Here is a 25,737-nt window from a genome sequence, read left to right on the forward strand (position 1 = left end):
AGGGTACGCGCACTGTTCTTTGAAACATGGTACTGCTTTTGAATACTGAACAAAAATATAAAACGGAACATGCAACAATTTAAAAGATTTTACAGTTCATATAAGGACTACCATTTGCCTCCTGGAGCGCGACATCTCATTCGCATAGAGCTGTTGATTGGGGCCTGTGGAATGTTGTCCCACTCCTCTTTAAAGGCTGTGCGAAATTGCTGGATATTGGCGGGAAGTGGAACACGCTGTCGTACATGTCGATCAAAAGTATTGCAAACATGCTCAATGGGTGACATGTCTGGTGAGTATGCAGGCCATGGAAGAACTGGGACATTTTCAGCTTCCAGGAATTGTGTACAGATCCTTGCAGCATGGAGCCGTGGATTATCATGCTGAAACATGAGATGATGGCAGCGGATGAATGGCATGACAATGGGCCTCAGGATCTTGTATGGTATCTCTGTGCATTCAAATCACGATAAAATGAAATTGTGTTCGTTGTCAGTACCTTATGCCTGCCCATATCACAACCCCACCACCACAGGGCATTCTGTTCACAACGTTGACATCAGCAAACCGCTCGCCCACATGACACCATACACGTGGTCTGCGGTTGAGGCCTGTTGGATGTACAGCCAAATTCTCTAAAACAATGTAGGAGGCGGCTCATGGTAGAGAAATTAACATTCAATTCTCTGGCGGACATTCCTGCAGTCAGCATGTCAATTGCACGCTCCCTCAACTTGAGACATCTGTGGCATTGTATTGTGTGACAAAACTGCATATTTTAGTGGCATTTTATTGTCCCCAGCAAAAGGTGCACCTGTGTGATGATCATGCTGTTTAATCGGCTTCTTGATATGCCACACTGGACAGGTGGATTGGTTATCTTGGCAAAGTATAAATGCTCACTAACAGGGATGTAAAGACATTTGTGCAAAACATTTTAGAGAAATAAGCTTTTTGTGTGTATGGAACATTTCTGGGATCTTTTTCAGCTCATGAAACATGGGACCAACACTTTACATGTTGCGTTTAGATTTTTGTTCAGTGTACATTACACATAAAATCTCCTATGATAGCTATCTTACTGTCTCTCTAAAAACAGTTATTTACACAAGCCTGTTTCAAATGACAAGTTAATAAAGGGTTAATGAGGGGTATGTGGTTAATTACCTTATTACCCTTAGAAACTTCAGATGATAACTATAATATGTCAGCTAATGAACAGTTCCCAGACATCCCCTGCGTACATCTCAAGCCACACTGCTATAATTTCTCCCCGTTGTGGACACTCCTATGTCTGGTAAGGTTAGTCAGGAAGGAGCTATTGTAACAGTTTGCACGAGAAGGGCCTCTCCTTGGGGTGAACGGTCTGGTGCTCCTTCAAATAGTTTGCCCTAGCGAAGCGCTTGTCTCCGTCCTAATGCTCGGTCTCCCACGTTGTGACCCAATGACACATGAGGAGGTAAAGCAGGTGCCACCCTCAGGTGGTTAGACTGAGCTCCCTCCTTGACCTCTAGCCATTGTTTGGGTGTTGTTGGGATTGTTGGGATCTCAGTCCCTCAGATGATAAAATAAAATAAAAAATAGTCAGTCAGCACAAATTCGATTTTGTATTTCATTTCAACAAAATGGTTCTACTCTAACATGAGTGACTTCAAGTATAGTACTTTTATTTCACAAAACGATATATGACAAGAAGTGTAAATTTTCTCAGTATGGTAACACTATCTTTACCCTCACTTTGATAAAATGAATTTTAGAATACTTTGGAAAAGGAACTTCAGAGACAGAGGTGCCTGATGAAAAGCTCTGGGCCTGTCTGACTGATGTGTCTCCCTCCCTGGCTGTACCATCGACTCCACCTCCAATCAAGCTACTCCTTTACTGAAGTGCATCATCATTGTCCCATGAAAATAAATCTATTATTATTCCCTAATCATTATTATCATATTATTACATGTCACTATACTCTATACATGGGCTGTGTGCATTTTCTGTTGGTGTAACCTGAGGAAGCTCCTCTCCCGTGTGGCCTTCTCCCGTGTGGACCTTCAGGTGCATCTTCAGATGGTGTTGGTGGGAGAAACACTGGGGGCAGCTGTAGGATTTCTCCCCTGTGTGGACTCTATGTTGCCTCTTCAGGTTGGACAACTGGGAGAAATTGGCCTGGCAAAGATGGCAGCCAAACGATTTCTCCACCTGTTAAGGGAAACTGAAGGCTTTCCCACATAGCGATCCTATACAAGGCAGACTGAAGGCAGCATAACCTGAGGCGCCATCAGTCTCTCTGAATCACAACTATAGGAGCAGGACGGAGCATCGCTAGCAGTCTGTCGGTTCTATCCTGCCGCATACAGACACCTCCCCACCCCTGCAGACAAAACCTAAGCCTCGCTCTGGTCACAGCCAGTCTGTTGTCATGGAGACTATGACTGGATGTTGTTTTGTGTTCCACTGTCTGTTTCTGGTTGTGGTTAACAGTGTTGTTCCCCAGCCCAGAGTTGAGGATGCTGTCCTATCCACTGACCTCCACTATGTCACCTCAGGTCTAGGCCTGCTCGGTGATGTTATCCCCTGGGCCATTGGCTGCACCGGTCTGGGTCTGGGAATCCAAGATGGCCGCCCAGTCCCCTCTGTTTGCCTCCAGCCAACCACCTGCAGAAAGAGGTTACAAAATCATGGCAGAGAGAACTCTACGTATGGAGTTTTTTTGGTCAATTATCCGGTGAAGTTCATACATTATGTGTTTTAGTATGTAAACATAAGTTGTAATGATTTCACTGAAGGAAATTTAGAAAAAAAAACAGCCTGGCGCATCACTATTTCCATTGAAGATCTATTACTGTATGTAGGCTATATGTATTTCTCCCTTACCTTGCTCCCCCATCTTTAGTCCACTCAGCAGGTCAATGCTCTCTGGTCCGTCTTCTATTGTCTCCTCTTTGACCAGCAGCAGATCAGGCTTCCCATCCTCCATGTCTACTGACTGTAAGAGATACAGAGTGAGAGGATGTTGGATCAAGAAATCTGATATGAGCACCCTGCTATGCAGCATCTGATTGGGCAATGAGGGATGGCTATGAGTACTATGCAAACATGTTAGTTGAGTTGATACTGTGCAAACGTTTTAGTCGATTTGATTACTTGACACTCTTTAATGGTTTGATAATTCAAAGGCATGGTCCCACACTTAAAACAAAATTAATCAAGACCTGGGCCCTTATCTACAAAGAGTCTCAGAGTAAGAGTGCTGATCGACTTGTCTACATAGTCTTATTCATTATGATCTAAAAGACTAAACTGATCCTAGATCAGCACTCCTACTCTAAGATACTTTGTGGATACAGGCCCTGACCTAATACCATACAGACAGTAGTTCACAGTGGGGCTCACCTCAGTGAGACTGTGTGTGGTCCTGTGCTGCTCAGCTGGTTCCTCTGTGGGTTCAGGAGGAGGTGTAGTCTGGTTGTCTTCCATAACCATGGTCACCTCAGGGTTCCCCAGACCCTCCTCACACCCCTCCTCCTTCACCAGCAGCACCTCTGGACCCTCCTCCTGGAAGAGACAGGTGATACAGATTACACAGACATACACTCCCTCAGGTACGTACACACACAGATAATAAACACACTTTAAACATGGAGTGTTTACCCATCCCCACTACATTTGAGTCCTATACTGTTATTAAAGCCATCATGGTGGACATAAATGAGTCGGCTATAAGTAAAAAGTCAGACAAACCCGACTAAACTATTTTGACGTGTACATGTAACCGAGTTAAGAACGTACCTCACTCCACAGCTAGTTGGAAATGTTGCAGATGGAGCCATTCATAAGGTACCTTTTGTATGGCTAAATAGGTTTGCACGTTGTGAAGGAGGGCAGTCACACAGTGTGTTGCAGAGGATCACTGGTTTGAGCCCAGTATGGGGAAGTCAGACAGTGGAGGAAGCTAAGCTGTTAACAGCACACAGACTCCCGTTACATACAGTAGGTGTTTGTTAGAGTGAGTGTATATTGGTTATAAAGTGCTGTTGGGTGTATGCAGAATAGGGTGAAAGATGTGATGTACACAGAGTGTACAAAACATTAGGAACACTGTCCTAATATTGAGTTGCACCGCCTTTTGCCCTCAGAACAGCCTCAATTCATCGGGGCATGGACTCTACAAGGCGTCAAATGCGTTCCACAGGGATGCTGGCCCATGTTGACTCCAATGCTTCCCAAAGTTGTGTCAAGTTGTCTGGATGTCCTTTGGATGGCACCTGGCACCTACTATTAGCGATGCTACGTTTGATACCGGAGCTCCGAGGCATGCGGCGAAATCGCTAAGCAGTTTACTTCGAAGCAGTGTGCCGATGCTTGTACCATTTTATCAGAAGCACGTGATCAATGACGTCCAAAGCTTTGTTTTGTCGATTAGCCAGCTGATTGGTTTGGTATTGGCTTCTGTAGAAGACAAAAAGGCTACCCTGCGTACGCGCTACGGGGTGTGCGACGTCATCTATAATAATTTGGCTGTTCTAAATGCTTTTGATCAGCAGGTGCCAATAGTGTACACTGTGTGGATCAAAGCCTCAAGTAATGAACCTATTTTGGACACAATTTTCTGGAAATGCTTAATGTTTCAGAAAACTTTGTTTCCCCATCACTACCTACTACCATACCCAGTTCAAGCACACTCAAATGTTTTGTCTTGCCCATTCACCCTCAATGGCACACATATACAATCCATTTCTCAATTGTCGCAAGGCTTAAAAATCTTGAACTTGTCTCCTCCCCTTCATCTATACTGATTGAAGTGGATTTAACAGGTGACATCAATAAGGGATCATAGCTTTCACCTGGTCAGTTTGTTTTGTAAACAGTGTCTATTAAGGGAGTCTCAATGAAAGTCAGAATGAAAAGTCCCATTTTGTGTTTATTGAACATAAACAAGTTTTACATACACCATATGAAAACCACACAGAGGTCTCAACTTAAAATGAGCATGAATTTAATAACCTGCATTCATTTTTTCATTAAGAGTGTCTTGGGGAAAAAAGTAGTTGAACGGAAGTAATGAAATAAAAAATGTATAAAATAAAATAAAATGCACTCACTAACTGTAAGTCGCTCTGGATAAGAGCGTCTGCTAAATGACCAAAATGTAAATGTAATGTAAATGAAATAGGCATTTGTGAACATCCTAACCTACACAGTACAAACACAATATGTAATATACTTTTTAGGCTTATATATGCCTTATATATCCCACAATGTCTGGATGCAATATTCTACCCAGGAATATTCAACACTGAAATCTGTTACTCTCGTTATTCCAAATGCATCTGTGGATATTTTCTGCTGACAACAATGAAAATTAATCTTTGTCTTTATTGCAGGGTTTGCTCAAAACGTCAGAAGCTATCGAGTGGAATGGTTACTTTATATGTTATAGAGCGGAATGGTTTTTCTGCTGGTGTATCCTGAGGTAGTTCCTCTCTGAGAACCTCTTCCTGCAATGCGTACAGGCGAACGGCCTCTCTCCTGTGTGGACCTTCAGGTGCATCTTTAGCTGGTTCTGACGGGTGAACCTCTTCTCACACTGTGAGCAGCTGTAGGGTTTCTCCCCTGTGTGGACCCTCTGGTGCCTCTTCAGGTCACCAGCCTGGGCGAAGCGCATGTGACACTGGGTACAGCTGAAGGGTTTCAACCCTGTGTGGACCATCTGGTGCCTCTTCAGGCTGGACGAGTGGGAGAAACTGACCCGGCACAGATGGCAGCTGAATGGTTTTTCCCCTGTGTGCATCCTCTGGTGGATCTCGACCTGTTTGGGGAAACTGAAAGCTTTCCCACAGAATGAACACGGGAAGCGCTTCTCTTTGCCACCAGATCTGCTGAGAGTTTTACTACTACTGTCATTTGTCAATGGGCTTGTGTAGCCATTTAGTGTTGAGGAACTGGCATTGTCTGAGGTCTGGTTTAACATAAGGAGAGTGTGAGGAGGACGAAGGCCAGGGAGTGTCTGTGTTGTCGCAGGGTCCATGTTCCAGTTGATATATCCTAAAGAAGGCAGGCTGAAGGCAGCACCTGTTAGGGGGTTAACCTGAGGCACCATCAGTCTCTCTGAATCACAACTATAGGAGCAAGACGGAGCATCGCTAGCCGAGTCTGTGTCTGTTCCCTCAAGCTGCATACGGACACCTCCCCGTCCCCGCAGACCAAATCTATGCCTCGCCCTGGTCTCAGCCAGTCTGTTGTCATGGAGACTAAGTTCGGATGTTGTTTTGTGTTCGACTGTCTGTTTCTGGTTGTGGTGAACAGCGTTGTTCCCCAGCCCAGAGTTGAGGACGCTGTTCCATCCACTGACCTCCACTATGATGTTGCCTCTGGTCCTGGCCTGCTCAGTGATGTCATCCCCTGGGATATTGGCTGCACCGGTCTTGGAATCCAAGATGGCCGCCCAGTCTCCTCTGTTAGCCTCCAGCCAACCACCTGTAGGAAGAGGTTACAAAATAGACTTTATAAACATGGCAGAGAAAACTCTATATATGGAGTTGTATGGACAAAATAATAGCCAGGTGCATCACTATTCCCATTGAAGTATATCTATTATGTTCTGTATATGTACAGCGCATTCGGAAAGTATTCAGATCTCTTGACTTTTTCCACATTTTGTTACGTTACAGCCTTATTCTAAAATTGATTAAATTGTATTTTTTACTCCTCAATCTACACAGAATTACCATAATGAAAAAGTAAAAACAGATATTTAGATTTTTTGGGCAAAAAAATAGTTAAATCTTGCTTTCATCAGAACAGAGAATCTTGTTTATCATGGTCAGAGTCCTTTAGGTGCCTTTTGGCAAACTCCAAGCGGGCTGTCATGTGCCTTTTACTGAGAAGTGGCTTCCATCTGGCCACTCTACCATAAAGGCCTGATTGGTGGAGTGCTGCAGAGATGGTTGTCCTTCTGGAAGGTTCTCCCATCTCCACAAAGGAACTCTGAAGCTCTGTCAGAGTGACCATCGGGTTCTTGGTCACCTCCCTGACCAAGGCCCTTCTCCCCCGATTGCTCAGTTTGGCCGGGCGGCCAGCTCTAGAAAGAGTCTTGGTGGTTCCAAACTTCTTCCATTTAAGAATGATGGAGGCCACTGTGTTCTTGGGGACCTTCAATGCTGCAGAATGTATTTGGTACCCTTCCCCAGCTCTGTGCCTCGACACAATCCTGTCTCGGAGCTCTACGGACAATTCCTTCGACCTCATGGCTTGGTTTTTGCTCTGACATGCACTGTCAACTGTGGGACCATATATAGACAGGTGTGTGCCTTTCCAAATCATGAACGATCAATTGAATCAAGTTGTAGAAACATCTCAAGGATGATCAATGGAATGGAAACAGGATGCACCTGAGCTCAATTTCGAATCTCTTAGCAAAGGGTCTGAATACTTATGTAAATAAGGTATCTGTTTTTATTTTTAATAATGTGCAAAAATGTCTAAAAACCTGTTTTCGCTTTGTCATTATGGGGTATTGTGTGTAGATTGATGAGGATTTTTTTCTATTTAATCCATTTTAGAATAAGGCTGTAACGTAACAAAATGTGGAAAAAGGGTGGGGGTCTGAATACTTTCCAAATGTATTGTATGTCTCCCTTACCTTGCTCCCCCATCTTTAGTCCACTCAGCAGGTCAATGCTCTCTGGTCCGTCTTCTATTGTCTCCTCTTTGACTAGCAGCAGATCAGGCTTCCCATCCTCCATGTCTACTGACTGTAAGAGATACAGAGTGAGATGATGTTGGATCAAGAAATCTGATATGAGCACCCTGCTATGGAGCATCTTCTGATTGGGCAATGAGGAATTGCTATGAGTACTATGCAAACATGTTAGTTGATTTGATACCATGCAAACCTGTTAGCTCGATTACTTTCCACTCTTTAATGGTTTGATCATTGAAAGCGCTTAAGACAAAATTAATCAAGACCTGGGCCCGTATCCACAAAGAGTCTCAGACTAGGAGTGCTGATCTAGGATTTTTCCATATAATCGTATTCTTTATAATCCTAGATCACCACTCCTACTCTGAGACACTGTGGATACCGGCCTTGACCTAATACCATACAGACAGTAGTTCACAGTGGGCTCACCTCAGTGAGACTGTGTGTGGTCCTGTGCTGCTCAGCTGGTTCCTCTGTGGGTTCAGGAGGAGGTGTAGTCTGGTTGTCCTCCATGACCATGGTCCCCTCAGGGTTCCCCAGACCCTCCTCACACCCCTCCTCCTTCACCAGCAGCACCTCTGGACCCTCCTCCTCCTGGAAGAGAGAGGTGATACAGATTACACAGACATACACTCCCTCAGGTACGTACACACACAGATAATAAACACACTTTCAACATGGAGTGTCTACCCATCCCCACTACATGAGTCCTATACTGTAGTTACAGAATGACTTCATTGTTGTTAAACCCATCATGGTGGACAAAAATATGATGTTGTGGGTAAAAAAAGTAATCTATGATAAGTCATCATTAGACGAACCTGACTAAACTATGTTGATGTGTACAGTAGGTGTTTGTTAGTGTGTGGGTATGTGTAGGTATATTTAGTAAGTGTATATTGGTTATAAAGTTCTGTAGGGTGTATGCAAAATAGGGTGAGATCAGATGTGATGTATAGTAAAGAGAGTCTCAATGAAAGTCTTAGAATGAAAAGTCCAATTGTGTTTATTAAACATAAACAAGTGTTAATTACACCATATGAAAACCACACATACAGTTGAAGTCAGAAGCTTACATACACCTTAGCCAAATACATTTAAACTCAGTTCTTCACAATTCCTGAAATGTAATCCTAGTACAAATTCCCTATCTTAGGACAGTTAGGATCACCACTTTATTTTAAGAATGTGAAAAGTCAGAATAATAGTAGAGAGAATGATTTATTTCAGCTTTAATTTCTTTCATCACATTCCCAGTGGGTCAGAAGTTTACATACACTCAATTAGTATTTGGTAGCATTGCCTTTAAATGGTTTAACTTGGGGCAAACATTTCAGGTAGCCTTCCACAATAAATTGGGTGAATTTTGGCCCATTCCTCCTGACAGAGCTGGTATAACTGAGTCAGGTTTGTAGGCCTCCTTGCTCGCACAAGCCTTTTCAGTTCTGCCCACAAATGTTCTATAGGATTGAGGTCAGGGCTTTGTGATGGCCACTCCAATACCTTGAATTTGTTGTCCTTAAGCCATTTTGCCACAACTTTGGAAGTATGCTTGGAGTCATTGTCCATTTGGAAGACCCATTTGCGACCAAGCTTTAACTTCCTGACTGATGTCTTGAGATGTTGCTTCAATATATCCACATCATTTTCCTTCCTCATGATGCCATCTATTTTGTGAAGTGCACCAGTCCCTCCTGCAACAAAGCACCCCCACAGCATGATGCTGCCACCCCCGTGCTTCACGGTTGGGATGGTGTTCTTCGGCTTGCAAGCTCCCCCCTTTTTCATCCAAACATAACGATGGTCATTATGGCCAAACAGTTATATTTTTGTTTCATCAGACAAGACGACATTTCTCCAAAAAGTACGATCTATGTCCCCATGTGCAGTTGCAAACCGTAGTCTGGCTTTTTTATGGCGGTTTTGTAGCAGTGGCTTCTTCCTTGCTGAGCGGCCTTTCAGGTTATGTCGACATAGGACTTGTTTTACTGTGGATATAGATACTTTTGTACCTGTTTCCACCAGCATCTTCACAAGGTTCTTTGCTATTGTTCTGGGATTGATTTGCACTTTTCGCACCAAAGTACGTTCATCTCAAGGAGACAGAACGCGTCTCCTTCCTGAGCGGTATGACGGCTGCGTGGTCCCATGGGGTTTATACTTGCGTACTATTGTTTGTACAGATAAACGTGGTACCTTCAGGCGTTTGGAAATTGCTCCCAAGGATGAACCAGACTTGTGGAGGTCTACAATTATTTTTCTGAGGTCTTGGCTGATTTCTTTTGATTTTCCCATGATGTCAAGCAAAGAGGCACTGAGTTTGAAGGTAGGCCTTGAAATACATCCACAGGTACACCTCCAATTGACTCAAATGATGTCAACTAGCCTATCAGAAGCTTCTAAAGCCATGACATCATTTTCTGGAATTTTCCAAGCTGTTTAAAGGCACAGTCAACTTAGTGTATGTTAACTTCTGACCCACTGGAATTGTGATACAGTGAATTATAAGTGAAATAATCTGTCTATAAACAATTGTTGGAAAAATTACTTGTGTCATGCACAAAGTAGATGTCCTAACCAACTTGGCAAAACCATAGTTTGTTAACAAGAAATTTGTGGAGTGGTTGAAAAACGATTTTTTATGACTCCAACCTAAGTGTATGTAAACTTCCAACTTCAACTGTACATGTCTCCCAAAAAAGAATCTGCATGAACTTGATAAACTGCATTCATTTTCTCATTAAAAGTGTTTTGGGAAAATAATTAAGTAGTTGAACGGAAATAATGAAATAGGCATTTGTGAACATCATATGTGACTTGCTTTATCATAATCACTCACATTGACCCCAAAACACATTTGGACAGTGCTGGAAAGAGGAGAACATTAGCTTTCTAATGAGACCAACATGATCTCTCTACTCCAAATTACAAGTGAGTTACATGCCATTACATGCGGAGTGTCACCAAATTATGTTTTTTAGAAAAATGCAGTCAAAGTTTACAGTTACTTTTAAGACATTTATTGAAATAATGAATAACAACTATTTACTTAAAACAAAACATGAAATCGATTGACAGCCTGTGTTCTTCTTTTTCACTTACGCACACACACAAATTACACATTGCTCTAACTATACAGACAAAGTGTCTGTCTGCATCGTTGTCGCGCACATGTATATGTGCACACATAAGTTTGTACACATACACTATATAGACAAAAGTATGTGGACACCCCTTCAAAATGAGTGGATTTGGCTATTTCAGCCACACCTGTTGCTGACAGGTGTATAAAGTCAAGCTCACAGCCATGCAATCTCCACAGATAAACATTGGCAGTAGAATGGCCTTACTGAAGAGCTCAGTGACTTTCAACGTGGCACCGTCATAGGATGCCACCTTTCCAACAAGTCAGTTCGTCAAATTTCTGCCCTGCTAGAGCTGCCCTGGTCAACTAAGTGCTGTTATTGTGAAGTGGAAACGTCTAGGAGCAACAGCGGCTCACCCGCGAAGTGGTAGGCCACACAAGCTCAAAGAACGGGACCGCCTAGTGCTGGTAAAAATTGTCTGTCCTTGGTTGCAACACTCACTACCGAGTTCCAAACTGCCTCTGAAAGCAACGTCAGCACAATAACTGTTTGTCGGGAGCTCCATGAAATGGGTTTCCATGGGTGAGCAGCAGCACACAAGCCTAAGATCACCATGCGCAACACCAAGCTTCGGCTGGAGTGGTGTAAAGCTTGGTGCCATTGGACTCTGGAGCAGTGGAAACCTGTTCTCTGGAGTGATGAATCACACTTCACCATCTGGCAGTCCGACGGACGAATATGGGTTTGGCGGATGCCAGGAGAATGCTACCTGCCCCAATGCATAGTGTCAACTGTAAAGTTTGGTGGAGGAGGAATAATGGTTTGGGGCTGTTTTCCATGGTTCGGGCTAGGCCCCTTAGATCCAATGAAGGGAAATCTTAACGCTGCAGCATACAATGACATTCTAGATTATTCTGTGCTTCCAATTTTGTGGCAACAGTTTGGAGAAGGCCCTTTCCTGTTTCAGCATGACAATGCCCCTGTGCACAAAGCGAGGTCCACACAGAAATGTTTTGTCGAGATTGGTGTTGAAGAAAATGACTGGCTTGCACAGAGCCCTGACCTCAACCCCATCAAAACACCTTTGGGATTAATTAGAACGCCGACTGCGAGCCAGGCCTAATCGGCTAACATCAGTGCCCGACCTCACTAATGCTCGTGGCTGAATGGAAGCAAGTCCCCACAGGAATGTTCCAACATCTAGTGGAAAGCCTTCCCAGAAGAGTGGAGGCTGTTATAGCAGCAAAAGGGGGGACCAACTCCATATTAATGCTGATGATGTTGGAATGAGATGTTTGATGAGCAGGTGTACTGTTCATCAAACATCTGTACTGTACAAGCAACAGAATGTATTGGCAACATTCACTTATTTTCACACGTCCACGCACACACATGTACACGTGCATACATACAGTACCAGTAAAAAGTTTGGACACACCTACTCATTCAAGGGTTTTTCTTTATTTTTACTATTTTCTACATTGTAGAATAACAGTGAAGACATCAAAACTATGAAATAACACATATGGAATCATGTAGTAACCAAAAAAAGTGTTATATTTGAGATTCTTCAAAGTAGCCACCCCTTTGCCTTGATGACAGCTTTGCACACTCTTGGCATTCTCTCAACCAGCTTCACCTGGAATGCTTTTCCACATATGCTGAGCACTTGTTGGCTGCTTTTCCTTCACTCTGTGGTCCAACTCATCCCAAACCATCTCAATTGGGTTGAGGTCGGGTGATTGTGGAGGCCAGGTCATCTGATGCAGCACTCCATCACTCTCCTTCTTGGTCAAATAGCCCTTACACAGCCTGGAGGTGTGTTGGGTCATTGTCCTGTTGAAAAACAAATGATAGTCCCACTAAGCGCAAACCAGATGGGATGGCATATTGCTGCAGAATGCTGTGGTAGCCATGCTGGGTAAGTGTGCCTTGAATTCTAAATAAATCACTGACAGTGTCATCAGCAAAGCATCCCCACACCATCACACCTCCTCCTCCATGCTTCACGGTGGGAACCACACATGCGGAGATCATCTATTCACCTACTCTGCGTCTCACAAAGACACAGCGGTTGGAACCAAAAATCTTACATTTGGACTCCAGACCAAAGGACACATTTCCACCGGTCTAATGTCCATTGCTCGTGTTTCTTGGCCCAAACAAGTCTCTTCTTCTTATTGGTGCCCTTTAGTAGTGGTTTCTTTGCAGCAATGCGACCATGAAGGCCTGATTCACGCAGTCTCCTCTGAACAGTTGATGTTGAGATGTCTGTTACTTGAACTCTGTGAAGCAATTATTTGGGCTGCAATCTGAGGTGCAGTTAACGCTAATGAACTTATCCTCTGCAGCAGAGGTAACTCTGGGTCTTCCTTTCCTGTGGTGGTCCTCATGAGAGCCAGTTTCATCATAGCGCTTCATGGTTTTTGCAACTGCACTTGAAGAAACGTTCAACGTTATAGAAATGTTCAGGATTGACTGACCTTCATGTCTTAAAGTAATGATGGACTGTCTTTTCTCTTTGCTTATTTGAGCTGTTCTTGCCATAATATAGACTTAGTCTTTACCAAATAGGCCTATCTTCTGTATACCTCCCCTACCTTGTCACAACACAACTGATTGGCTCAAATGCATTAAGAAGGAAATAAATTCCACAAATTAACTTTTAAGAAGGCACACCTGTTAATTGAAATGCATTCCAGATGAATATCTCATGACGCTGGTTGAGAGAATGCCAAGAGTGTGCAAAGCTGTCATCAAGGCAAAGGGTGGCTACTTTGAAGAATCTCAAATATAAAATATTTTGATTTGTTTAACACGTTTTTGGTTACTACATGATTCCATATGTGTTATTTCATAGTTTTGATGTCTTCACTATTATTCTACAATGTAGAAAATAGTAAAAATAAAGAAAAACCCTGGAATGAGTAGGTGGGTCCAAACTTTTGACTGGTACTGTATGTATGACTGAGAAACACTCTCACACTGCACATGTTCACGCCATTATATGTGCGTGGACTACATGCTGTGTGCACGTATGTGCGCATGTGCGCGTACAAACGTGTGCCCATCCCACGTAGTCCTCGAACATTTCATGGTTGTGTCCCATAGTTTTTCCATGTTGGATCACATTCGGAGATGAGGCTTGGGATGATAAATAATGAATACATTACCACGTTAAATAACATCTCTTATAAATACGTTATAGAGAATGTGCATAGATGTGCCCAAGCAACCCGCTCACAAACCCAGGACCTACATTGTTATGACAGTCACACAGAGTAAACAACATCTCAATAGAGCTAAAACATGGAAGGGGAATGAGGGGGTTGGAGCTAAAAATGGTCAGAGTTAGCTCTGGTCTCTAAGCAGCAACTAAAGTGAGAAACGTTAAAGAAAATCTGAGTACACACGCGTCACCAGAGAGTAAGCACTGACAGTCTCTTTGGATCCGATTCGTGTGGGCTTTGGTTAGAGTCTTTGCTGCTGGCTTGAGCTGATGAACGTTGGGTACAAATATAAAAGTATCAATATTTTGGAAAACACTCACCATGATCACGCATGAACTTTTTTGTACTAGCGCCACACACAGGACTTGGTCTCATATGTCGGTAGCCACCGGATGTCTGCCCTCTTAAATCCAGGGATCTGTCCTGGGAGCGGCATCGCGTGGACACCGGCGGAGTTGTTGACATCGTGGAAGATTCGCTGAGTGTCCTTGTAGGACAGCACCCGTTTTCTGGCAAGACGACCACCACACCTCTTCTTCCTTGGAGCCACACCATGTTCCTTGTAGAACTTTATCACTGCAGTCAGCTTGTTGTAGAAAATCTGAAATCAATCTGATTTTTTATTTGTTTTTACATGCCTTTAATATGTGCTGAAAGGCACAATGTATTCTCTGCTCTTTTATTTCTAGTCATGATACATCGTCCTACTCATTTTTTCTTAAATACCTCACGAACTTGTTGATACTGTTGCAGCCCCAATAATAACAGAAAACATCAAGTGTGTCAGAACTTGAATGTTTCTCTGCAGACTTGCTAGCTATCAAAGAAATATGTCCTCTGATGTTTCCTTTTTGTTAGCTCCTGTTCCAGATGACCGTTTCCTTGCAGAGGTTAACGGAACCAGAGATCTTGCCAATGAGCACTAGATGTTTTTCATCTGAAAAATAAGACATAACAATTTATAATTCTTTAACATTCAGTCATCGTCATAATCTATTCTAGCCAATAGATTTTCAAGTAATATCAACACACTTTCAATACAACACACAAACTATACAACCTGCACTCATTGAAATGCATGCGTGAATTCCACACACACACACACTTTTACCAGTAGTGTAAATGGGTCAGGTTTGATGTAAAGGTACACTACCGTTCAAAAGTTTGGGGTCACTTAGAAATGTCCTTGTTTTCGAAAGAAAAGCTATTTTTTTGTCCATTAAAATAACATGAAACTGATCAGAAATACAGTGTAGACATTGTTAATGTTGTAAATGGCTATTGTAGTTGAAAACAGCTGCTTTTTTATGGAGTATCTACATAGGCGTACAGAGGCCCATTATCAGCAACCATCAGTCCTGTGTTCCAATGGCACGTTGTGTTTGCTAATCCAAGTTTATCAGAAGTTTATAGAACAGCGCAAACTGGCTCTAACCAGAATAGAAAGAGGAGTGGGAGGCCCCAGTGCACAACTGAGCAAGAGGACAAATACATTAGTGTCTAGTTTGAGAAACAGACGCCTCACAGGTCCTCAACTGGCAGCTTCATTAAATATTACCCGCAAAACACCAGTCTCAACGTCAACAGTGAAGAGGCGATGCTGGGATTTCTCAGAACAAGAATAGACTGATGAGTTTCAGAAGAAAGTTATTTGTAACTTGCAAAAGGTTTTCTAATGATCAATTAGCCTTTTAAAATGATAAACTTGGATTAGCAAACACAACGTGCCATTGGAACACAGGACTGATGGTTGCTAATAATGGGCCTCTGTACGCCTATGTAGATATTCCATTAAAAATCAGCCATTTATAACATTAACAATGTCTACACTATATTTTTGATAAATTTGATGTTATTTTAATGGACCAAAAAATTGCTTATTTTTTCAAAAACAAGGACATTTCTAAGTGACCCCAAACTTTTGAACGGTAGTGTGTATGTGATAACTTTATAGATGGCCATTTCATGCATTTATGTAACCTGTCTTTAGGACAAATATCAGCAGCCACAGGTCCCATAAGTTACTGCAAATGTTTTATGGGTTACACATTCCCCACTTCTCTCTCTCTCTCCCCCGTGCCCACGCACACACCACACTCACTCACTCAATTACACACACACACACAGGTCCCATACATTACTAGCTACATAGCTAGGTTGCATGGGCTACACGTCCCCCACTTCTCGCTCTCCCTCCCAAGCCACACATTTACTCACACACACACGCTTGGCTTTAATACGCTAACAGTTAGCTAGTCAGTCTATGTGTGCCTCATCACACACACAGACACTGACAGATAGACAGACACAGAAAGACGCACACATTACACACTCACAGCCATATAAACTCGACTAATAGTTGAATGGCAAGCACTTACCATTGGTGAGTTAGCTAATTCATCTCCTCGGGGGTAAAAGCAAAAATCCCGGCTTCCATTCATTGGACTTGGAAGTGCACCTGAACTCGCAAGCCTTTTCAATTTCTTGCTCAGCACCACTGACATATTCCCCCTCGACTGACTGAAGCACCGTAATTGACGGATCCACCATTAATGGGTGGTCTTCCTCGGATGCCTCCTCAAGGTGCTCGGCCTCGACTTCAGTGAGCTTGTCTGAGTCGCTGATGGCGTTGCTCTGTGGCGCAGGGTCAAAAAGTAGTCGCCAATAAGTTGATGCCACTGATCGTCTGAACCAGCTCCCAGCACAACATTGCTATTAAAAAATTTAGCGATTTCTCTCTCCCGGGAATCCATCAATGCAGTATAAACCTAAGCATGCTAGCTAAGGTGTAGGCAGTAGTGACAGTGTAACTATGTATATATATTTTTTTAACCTTTATTTAACTAGGCAAGTCAGTTAAGAACAAATTCTTATGTACAATGATGGCCTACACCGGCCAAACCCGGACGACGCTGGGCCAATTGTGCGCCGCCCTATGGGACTCCCAATCACGGCCGGTTGTGATACAGCCTGGAAACGAACCAGGGGGTCTGTAGTGACGCCTCAAGCACTGAGATGCAGTGCCTTAGACCACTGCGCCACTCGGGAGATGGGTTTTGAAGTGCGAGAGAGTGTAGCCTGAAGTACACTTTGTTTTCCCGCGGATGATACACTACAGTAGCTTTGATTGGGAAAACAGGAAAATCCTCCAATTGAATAGCCTATTGTAGCTTGATTCAAAATATATATCTAGCTAGTTTGTAATTCATTCATGATTTCGGGAATAGAGGAGGGTTTTCATTGTGCAGATAAGCTAGTGCCGCGAAAGCCTGATGTGTTACAAGCTAGCATCCACCGAACCGATGGGAAAGTGCTCCATTTCATCCTACATTTATAAGATTAAAAACTATATTTATACTGAATTTGGCAATGATACATACAGATTATGAAAACAAAGACATTGTTTTGTTAAAACCAGATGAAACCCCCAAATAGCAAAAAAATCTAAATGTTGACAAAAACACAGTTTATATGCAAATTAGTCATTGCGACTTCCAACTGATTATGATTGAGCACGTCACATATAGCCTACACCAAGGATGGGCAACCGGCAGCGCCCCTTGTTACTGCGGATTAAATTCCCCCCCAGCTACCTAAACTTGTAGTAATCATGGCCGAATTACCGACCGGGGGGAGCCAATTGATCATCAGATATTATATTAAAAACTGCAAACACTTGTCTCCACCTTATGGCAAAATGTGTATTTTTCCAAACTTGTAGTAATCATGATTGAATTACTGACCTGTGGGCCCCCATTGATCATGTGTAGAATTGCATGAAATTACATATAAAATTAGAAAATCTTCTATCCACCTCATAGCAAAATATGTAGAATTGCAGAAAACATACTTAAAAATGGCACAATTTTCTCTACGCCCCATGGCAAAATGTGTAGAATGGCAGGAAATTAACTCTAAAACTATTTTTTTTAAATATTTGCTGTCAAGGGGGCCGCTAAAATGCTTTGCTCTCAAAATGTAGCTTAGGGCCCCCAAAAGGCTCTGAGTTTCGATTTTCTGTGGCCCCCCACCCCCATCAAAGTTGCCCATCCCTGGCCTACACAGTACAAACACAATATGAAACAGACTTTTTAGGCACAAATATGCCATATATACAGTGAGGGAAAAAAGTATTTGATCCCTTGCTGATTTTGTGCGTTTGCCCACTGACAAAGACATGATCAGTCTATCATTTTAATGGTAGGTTTATTTGAACAGTGAGAGACAGAATAACAACAAAAAAATCCAGAAAAACGCATGTCAAAAATGTTATGAATTGATTTGCATTTTAATGAGGGAAATAAGTATTTGACCCCTCTGCAAAACATGACTTAGTACTTGGTGGCAAAACCCTTGTTGGCAATCACAGAGGTCAGACGTTTCTTGTAGTTGGCCACCAGGTTTGCACACATCTCAGGAGGGATTTTGTCCCACTCCTCTTTGCAGATCTTCTCCAAGTCATTAAGGTTTCGAGGCTGACGTTTGGCACTCGAACCTTCAGCTCCCTCCACAGATTTTCTATGAGATTAAGGTCTGGAGACTGGTTAGGCCACTCCAGGACCTTAATGTGCTTCTTCTTGAGCCACTCCTTTGTTGCCTTGGCCGTGTGTTTTGGGTCATTGTCATGCTGGAATACCCATCCACGACCCATTTTCAATGCCCTGGCTGAGGGAAGGAGGTTCTCACCCAAGATTTGACGGTACATGGCCCCGTCCATCGTCCCTTTGATGCGGTGAAGTTGTCCTGTCCCCTTAGTAGAAAAACACCCCCAAAGCATAATGTTTCCACCTCCATGTTTGACAGTGGGGATGGTGTTCTTGGGGTCATTCCTCCTCCTCCAAACACGGCAAGTTGAGTTGATGCCAAAGAGCTCGATTTTGGTCTCATCTGACCACAACACTTTCATCCAGTTCTCCTCTGAATCATTCAGATGTTCATTGGCAAACTTCAGACGGGCCTGTATATGTGCTTTCTTGAGCAGGGGGACCTTGCGGGCGATGCAGGATTTCAGTCCTTCACGGCGTAATGTGTTACCAATTGTTTTCTTGGTGACTATGGTCCCAGCTGCCTTGAGATCATTGACAAGATCTTCCCGTGTAGTTCTGGGCTGATTCCTCACCATTCTCATGATCATTGCAACTCCACGAGGTGAGATCTTGCATGGAGCCCCAGGCCGAGGGAGATTGACAGTTATTTTGTCTTTCTTCCATTTGCGAATAATCGCACCAACTGTTGTCACCTTCTCACCAAGCTGCTTGGCGATGGTCTTGTAGCCCATTCCAGCCTTGTGTAGGTCTACAATCTTGTCCCTGACATCCTTGGAGAGCTCTTTGGTCTTGGCCATGGTGGAGAATTTGGAATCTGATTGATTGATTGCTTCTGTGGACAGGTGTCTTTAATACAGGTAACAAACTGTAAGAGTGTGCTCCTAATCTCAGCTCGTTTCCTGTATAAAAGACACCTGGGAGCCAGAAATCTTTCTGATTGAGAGGGGGTCAAATACTTATTTCCCTCATTAAAATGCAAATCAATGTGTAACATTTTTTACATGCGTTTTTCTGTATTTTTTTGTTGTTATTCTGTCTCTCACTGTTCAAATAAACCTACCATTAAAATTATAGACTGATCATTTCTTTGTCAGTGGGCAAACGTACAAAATCAGCAGGGGATCAAATACTTTTTTCCCTCACTGTATCACGTCTGGATGCAATATTCTACCCAGGAATATTCAATACTGAAATCTGTTACTCTCATTATTCCAAATGCATCTGTGGGTATTTTCTGCTGACAACAATGAAAATTAATCTTTATATTTAATACATCTAACATCTGAAGCTATTGAGTGGAATGTTTTTTCTGCTGGTGTATCCTGAGGTAGCTCCTCTCTGAGAATTTCTTCCCGCAGTGCGTACAGGCGAACGGCATCTCTCCCGTGTGGACCTTCAGGTGCATCTTCAGCTGGTGCTGGCGGGTGAATCTCTTCTCACACTGGGGGCAGCTATAGGGTTTCTCCCCTGTGTGGACCCTATGGTGCCTCTTCAGGTCACCAGCCTGGGCGAACCGCATGTGACACTGGGTACAGCTGAAGGGTTTCACACCTGTGTGGACCCTCTGGTGCCTCTTCAGGGTGCCAGCCTGGGCGAAGCGCATGTGACACTGGGTACAGCTGAAGGGTTTCACACCTGTGTGGATCCTCTGGTGGAGCTCCACCTTCTGGGGGCAGCTGAAGCCTTTGTTACAGAACATGCAGAGGAACCGTTTCTCTTTACTACTGCCTGATGTGGCTCCCCCTCCCCGAGCTTGGGCTCTAGCCCTGTCGTTTGAGTTCAATACCTGATCGAAAAGGACACGGCTGTGTGAATCGGAAGGCCCCATCAACGTGGAACCTGGGTCACGATCCCTGAACGCGTGTAAAGGGGAGTGGGTCGCGACATTTGGATTTGTCTCTAAGCTTTCCCTGTAATCTAAGAAATCTCTGCCCTGTGAGTGTCTGTCTCCTAGGTGACTATCTGCATTCCATGTGGGAGGAACGTCGCCCTCCACTTTCACAGTCACTTCATCTACCACTATAACCTCCCCTTTCTTATCTAAGCACCCTTCAGAGTATACACTACTACTGTACCGGTTCCAGTCCCCTCTAGACAGATCACTTTGTGTCTCTAAACCCAAGGATATGTTGACAGGGTCCATCTCTGTAGCGTAAGAACAAGACGGATCATCACCACTAGTGTCTAACACATTACCATCCCCATCCCTACGGGAATTAACTGTTCTCTGGCTCTGGTGAAATACTGGTAAGTATTCTGAGCCGGGAGCAGGAGGACAGCCCAGTCTCCCCAGCCCCAGTCTCTCTGGGACTGATCTGTGGTCAGATCCTGTGCGTAAGAGACTGTGTGTTACAGTTAAAGTCTTAGTGTCTGTCTCTGACTTGAGGACGGCTTTCGGCATTCCACTGACCTCCGTGATGCTGCGTCGGGTCCTGGGCTGCGCTGGGACGGTGGGGTCCTCTCTGGCTACAGGGGGCGCTACAGGGGGCGCTTCAGCCGTTCCAGTCTGGATGTCTCTGCTGTGCCGTGTGTCCTCCTCTCCTTCAGATCTCTCCTGCTTGACACCAGGACCTTCAGACTCTGCATCTGCAGACTGACAAGAAGAGAGGTTATTGCCGGTACATGAGTTGAATTGGATAACAATGTGGTAGTGAAGTCTCACAAAGCTCACCAATGGTAGATAAATGAGGATATACATGGAAGCAAGTGAATAGCTGAGGGGAGCCTTCTGAAATAAACGGGCCACATTTGATTGACAAAGTAACTTTAATTTTTAATGCAACACTATTACACTAACCTCTATCACGATAACGTGCTGGGTTGAGGTTCCACTCCCCTTATCAACAGTGATTGGTTGGTCATCTCCCCATGTATTGTGTCCCGCTGGCTTTACAAAGTTCCTGTGGCCTCCAGTGGGATGTCCTTCACCTGAGAGAGTGATTGGGGGAAAAGCAGTGGTTAGGTTAGCTCCTGTCAATGCTCAACGTCAGTGCTTGACTTGTGCAGGAGCTCGCCGGTGCGGAGTACTGGCACATCAAATTTTCTACTGCTTGAACTCCTGTTCCTCTTATAGAATATTAGCTCAAAATATTGTGGAGCTCCTGCACCTATATATAAACAGTACCGGCACCCAAAATGAGTACTGGTACCTATTTAAGTCAAGCACTGTCAACGGTATATTGTACACTATTGACACTGTCTACAATTGGCAAGGATGTAAGGTAACACTTGGCCTAACTTCTTGATACTATTTATTGATTTATGTATTATGTTCCATGCATCATATTGTTTTCATTGAGTAAATAACAGAAAATACAGTAAATCAAGAATCTGGTTAGTATATGATATTGTTTCTTTGTGCAAGAGAGCTAGTCTGCGTACCAGTCGTTTTAGCTAACATTACACTCCTTGTCACATCTTTGGAGTACAAGGAGTGGAATTAAGTAGCTGAACAGCGACGGCAACCAGGCTACAAGATAGCTAGCGATATATATAGAGTCGATATTCACGTAATAAGGAATTCCCCTCGACCACACCCACAAATTTGGGAAAACAAACATTCTTTCAAATTCACCTTTAGTGTAAAATAATTTATTTAACAATAATGGGCAAATGTTGCGCAATCCAGGTGTGTAAAGCTCTTAGAGACTTACCCAGAAAGACTCAAAGCTGTAATCGCTACCAAAGGTGCTTCTACAAAGTATTGACTCAGGGGTGTGAATACTGTATTTCATTTTCAATAAATTAGTAACAAATTTAAAAGAACATGTTTTCACTTTGTCATTACGGGGTATTGTGTGTAGATTGGTGAGAAAAAAATCATTTGAATCCATTTTGAATTCAGCCTGTAACACAACAAACTGTGGAGTAAGTAAAGGGGTATGAATACTTTCTGAAGGCACTGTAGGTAACCACAGGTTGTTTTCCCCACAGGTGTTCTATCTATTACCGACTGGGACCATCGTAGGCAGAGATGTCTGTAAATATTGTATTGTTTAAGTGTTTTATTATTGCATTTTTTATCAACTTTTGTTTTTGATAATGTGTTGATAAATTAACTGAAATATCTGGTGGTAACCCACGGAATTGCAGAACTGATTATGGCAAGTCAGTTTATATTTGTCTTGGCTAGCTCGTTAATATGATTTGAATGATACACCAACACCAGATCAACAGCATCGCTTTTTGGCCCCCTGTCCCAGTTCCTAGCCGTGTGAGGGGATGCAGAGGCTCGCTTCGTAGGGCGTGTGGTGGTCTTACAGTCGCTTTTACAGTCACCGAAGCATCACCCTGGTGGGTGCTGCATTTCAGTGGTGGACGATCCAGCCTACCTACGGAGGAGGAGCTGTGACAATTGAAGACGAGGTGCCAGATCAAGAGCTCCTTGGCCTGTCTGTCAATGCCTCTACCTCGCTGCCCAGCCTGGCCCTACTACCTATACTCCCTCCTCTCAAGATACTACCTTTCTGACCTGCCTATCATCAAAGCTTTGGAAGACCATCGCCCAAGAACTGCCAGATCCCTACATTTGTTTTGTTAACTTGTTTTCTGTTTTTAAAAGGACTGTGCAATTCTACTTGTAAATAAAAGCGCTATATAAAAAGTATTATTATTACGATCCAAAAACGAACCAAGACCTAATTTTGGGTAACACATCTGAACACGTGCATTGGTGAACTCGGTGACAGGCACTACGCTATGAACCGCGACAAGCCGTGCATCCTCGTCCTTCCGCTAAATGTACCTCTTGCCATTCCTCTGTATCGTTCGACGATCTTGACACTACTGGGACGACTGGCGAGGACGCGCTCTCGCGTTGTCCTTTCTGCGCGTTCCCGTGCCACCTTCAATTCCAGTAGTTTCCTCCGCAATGCCCTGTTTTCTTTGTGGCTTTGAGTTATTTCCAAACGAAACACTGCATAGTCGTCGTCTACGAGTTTACAGATCTCTGCCACGGCTGCATTCGCTAGAACCTCCATGATGGAGGCTATTTGAGTGTGAAAAATCATACTGTTAGCCATTGTTAGCAGCTAGCTAGTTAGTTAGCTATCAAACAAATCCTGTCTCCAACTCGAACTAAACACTACATGGGGTGTGCAGTTGAATTAATAATATTTTGAGTTCCAGGATGTTAATACGTCTAAATAAAAACGCTAGTGCGGAAGTTGTTCTTCCGTTTAATTCTTCTTCTTTGTGTGTGTTCCCGGCAGACTTCTTCTTCTTGTCCGTTTCCGGCAGACTAGACACTGTATTGCTGCCTTTCTCGGGCGGGAGTGTGAAACACACTTAAATATCTAATAGCCTCATACCCGTTGGTGCAGGCCGGTGGAATAGAGAACCCACAACAGCTTCCTTGCTATTTCGCTCTGCCTGTCATTTGAGCCCAATATACACTATATATACAAAAGTATGTGGACACCCCTTCAAATTTGTGGATTCGGCTATTTCAGCCACACACGTTGCTGACAGGAATATAAAATCGAGCACACAGCCATGCAATCTTCATAGACAAACATTGACAGTAGAATGCCCTTACTGAAGAGCTCAGTGACTTTCAACGTGGCACCGTCATAGGATGCCACCTTTCCAACAAGTCAGTTCGTCAAATTTCTGCCCTGCTAGAGCTGTCCTGGTCAACTGTAAGTGCTGTTATTGTGAAGTGGAAACATCTAGGAGCAACAGCAGCTCAGCCGCGAAGTGGTAGGCCACACAAGCTCACAGAACGGGACCACTGAGTGCTGAAGAGTGTAGTGCGTAAAAATAGTCTGTCCTCGGATGCAACACTCACTACCGAGTTCCTCTCCGGGAGAAACTTCAGCACAAGAACTGTTTGTCGGGAGCTTCATAAAATGGGTTTCCATGGCCGAGCAGCCACACACAAGCCTAAGATCACCATGCGCAATGCCAAGCGTTGGCTAGAGTGGTGTAAAGCTAGCCATTATTGGACTCTGGAGCAGTGGAAACGCGTTCTCTGGAGTGATGAATCACACTTCACCATCTGGCAGTCTGACAGACAAATCTCGGTTTGGTGGATGCCAGGAGAATGCTACCTGCCCCAATGCATGGTGCCAACTGTAAAGTTTGGTGGAGGAGGAATAATGGTCTGAGGCTGTTTTTCATGGTTCGGCCTAGGCCCCTTAGTTCCAGTGAAGGAATGACATTCTAGACGATTCTGTGCTTCCAACTTTGTGGCAACAGTTTGGGGAAGGCCCTTTCCTGTTTCAGCATGACAATGCCCCCGTGCACAAAGCAAGGTCCATACAGAAATGGTTTGTCGAGATCGGTGGAAGAACTTGACTGGCCAGCACAGAGCCCTGACCTCAACCCCATCGAACACCTTTGGGATGAATTGGAACGCCGACTGCGAGCCAGGCCTAATCGCTCAACATCAGTGCCCAACCTCACTCTTGTGGGTGAATGGAAGAAAGTCACTGCAGCAATGTTCCAACATCTAGAGAAGTCTTCCCAGAAGAGTGGTGGCTGTTATAGCAGCAAAGGGGGGGACCAACACCATATTAATGGCCATGATTTTGGAATGAGATGTTCGACGAGTAGATGTCCACATACTTTTGGTCATGTAGTGTAGTTACAAGCAAAAATGTGGTTACACCCAACTCCGCCAGCTCACAGAAAAATATCCTGCTATCTTCAGCATACTGCTTGCAATATAACAGGACATGCTTCACAGTCTCTACCTCCCCACATTCCTCACACTTCCCATATGGGTGTTTCCCCACTAACAATAACCCACTTCCCGATCCACAATGACCCAACCTCAGTCTTGTCAACAGCACCCCATCCCTCCTTTCACTCCCCTGATACCTACTGACATTCCTCACAGAATTCAAGATGGAGAAAAACTGCCTTCCCCGCTCCTCTCTCTCACACTCACGTTGCCACTCCTGGGTCAACCCCTTTGCTGTGATGCTTCTACATTCCATCCTCCCTAAAGGGACCACCACATCGACCTCCTCCCTCTTCAGAGCTGCTTTCGCTACCTTATCCGCTGCCTCATTTCCCCTTACCCCAACATGAGATCAGACCCACAGAAAACCTACCTTACACCCTTTCTGCCCCACCCAATAAAGTGGCAACAGCTCTATTATCAGGTCTGGGTGTGCTTTTGACTTCCCTTCTCTCAGTGTCCAGCAGACTTCTTCTTCTTCTTCGATTTC

At 43.8% G+C, this 25,737-nt stretch overlaps 1 protein-coding gene across 1 annotated transcript; it reads right to left on the reverse strand.

The window, feature by feature from the left end:
- Nucleotides 1-4,899: 4,899 nt before the first annotated feature.
- Nucleotides 4,900-23,759, reverse strand: LOC311110407 (uncharacterized protein). The gene is made up of 6 exons (XM_084188955.1): nucleotides 23,307-23,759; nucleotides 21,360-21,490; nucleotides 20,973-21,155; nucleotides 8,129-8,293; nucleotides 7,640-7,751; nucleotides 4,900-6,474 (listed from the first exon to the last, which is right to left on the reverse strand). The coding sequence occupies exons 1-6, from the start codon at nucleotides 23,581-23,583 to the stop codon at nucleotides 5,432-5,434; spliced, it is 1,911 nt and encodes a 636-aa protein (XP_084045081.1). The 5' UTR covers nucleotides 23,584-23,759; the 3' UTR covers nucleotides 4,900-5,431.
- Between the last annotated feature and the right edge of the window lie 1,978 nt (nucleotides 23,760-25,737).

Source organism: Coregonus lavaretus (genome assembly GCF_964263955.1).
Source record: "Coregonus lavaretus genome assembly, contig: SUPER_35_unloc_5, whole genome shotgun sequence".
NCBI lineage: Eukaryota > Metazoa > Chordata > Actinopteri > Salmoniformes > Salmonidae > Coregonus > Coregonus lavaretus.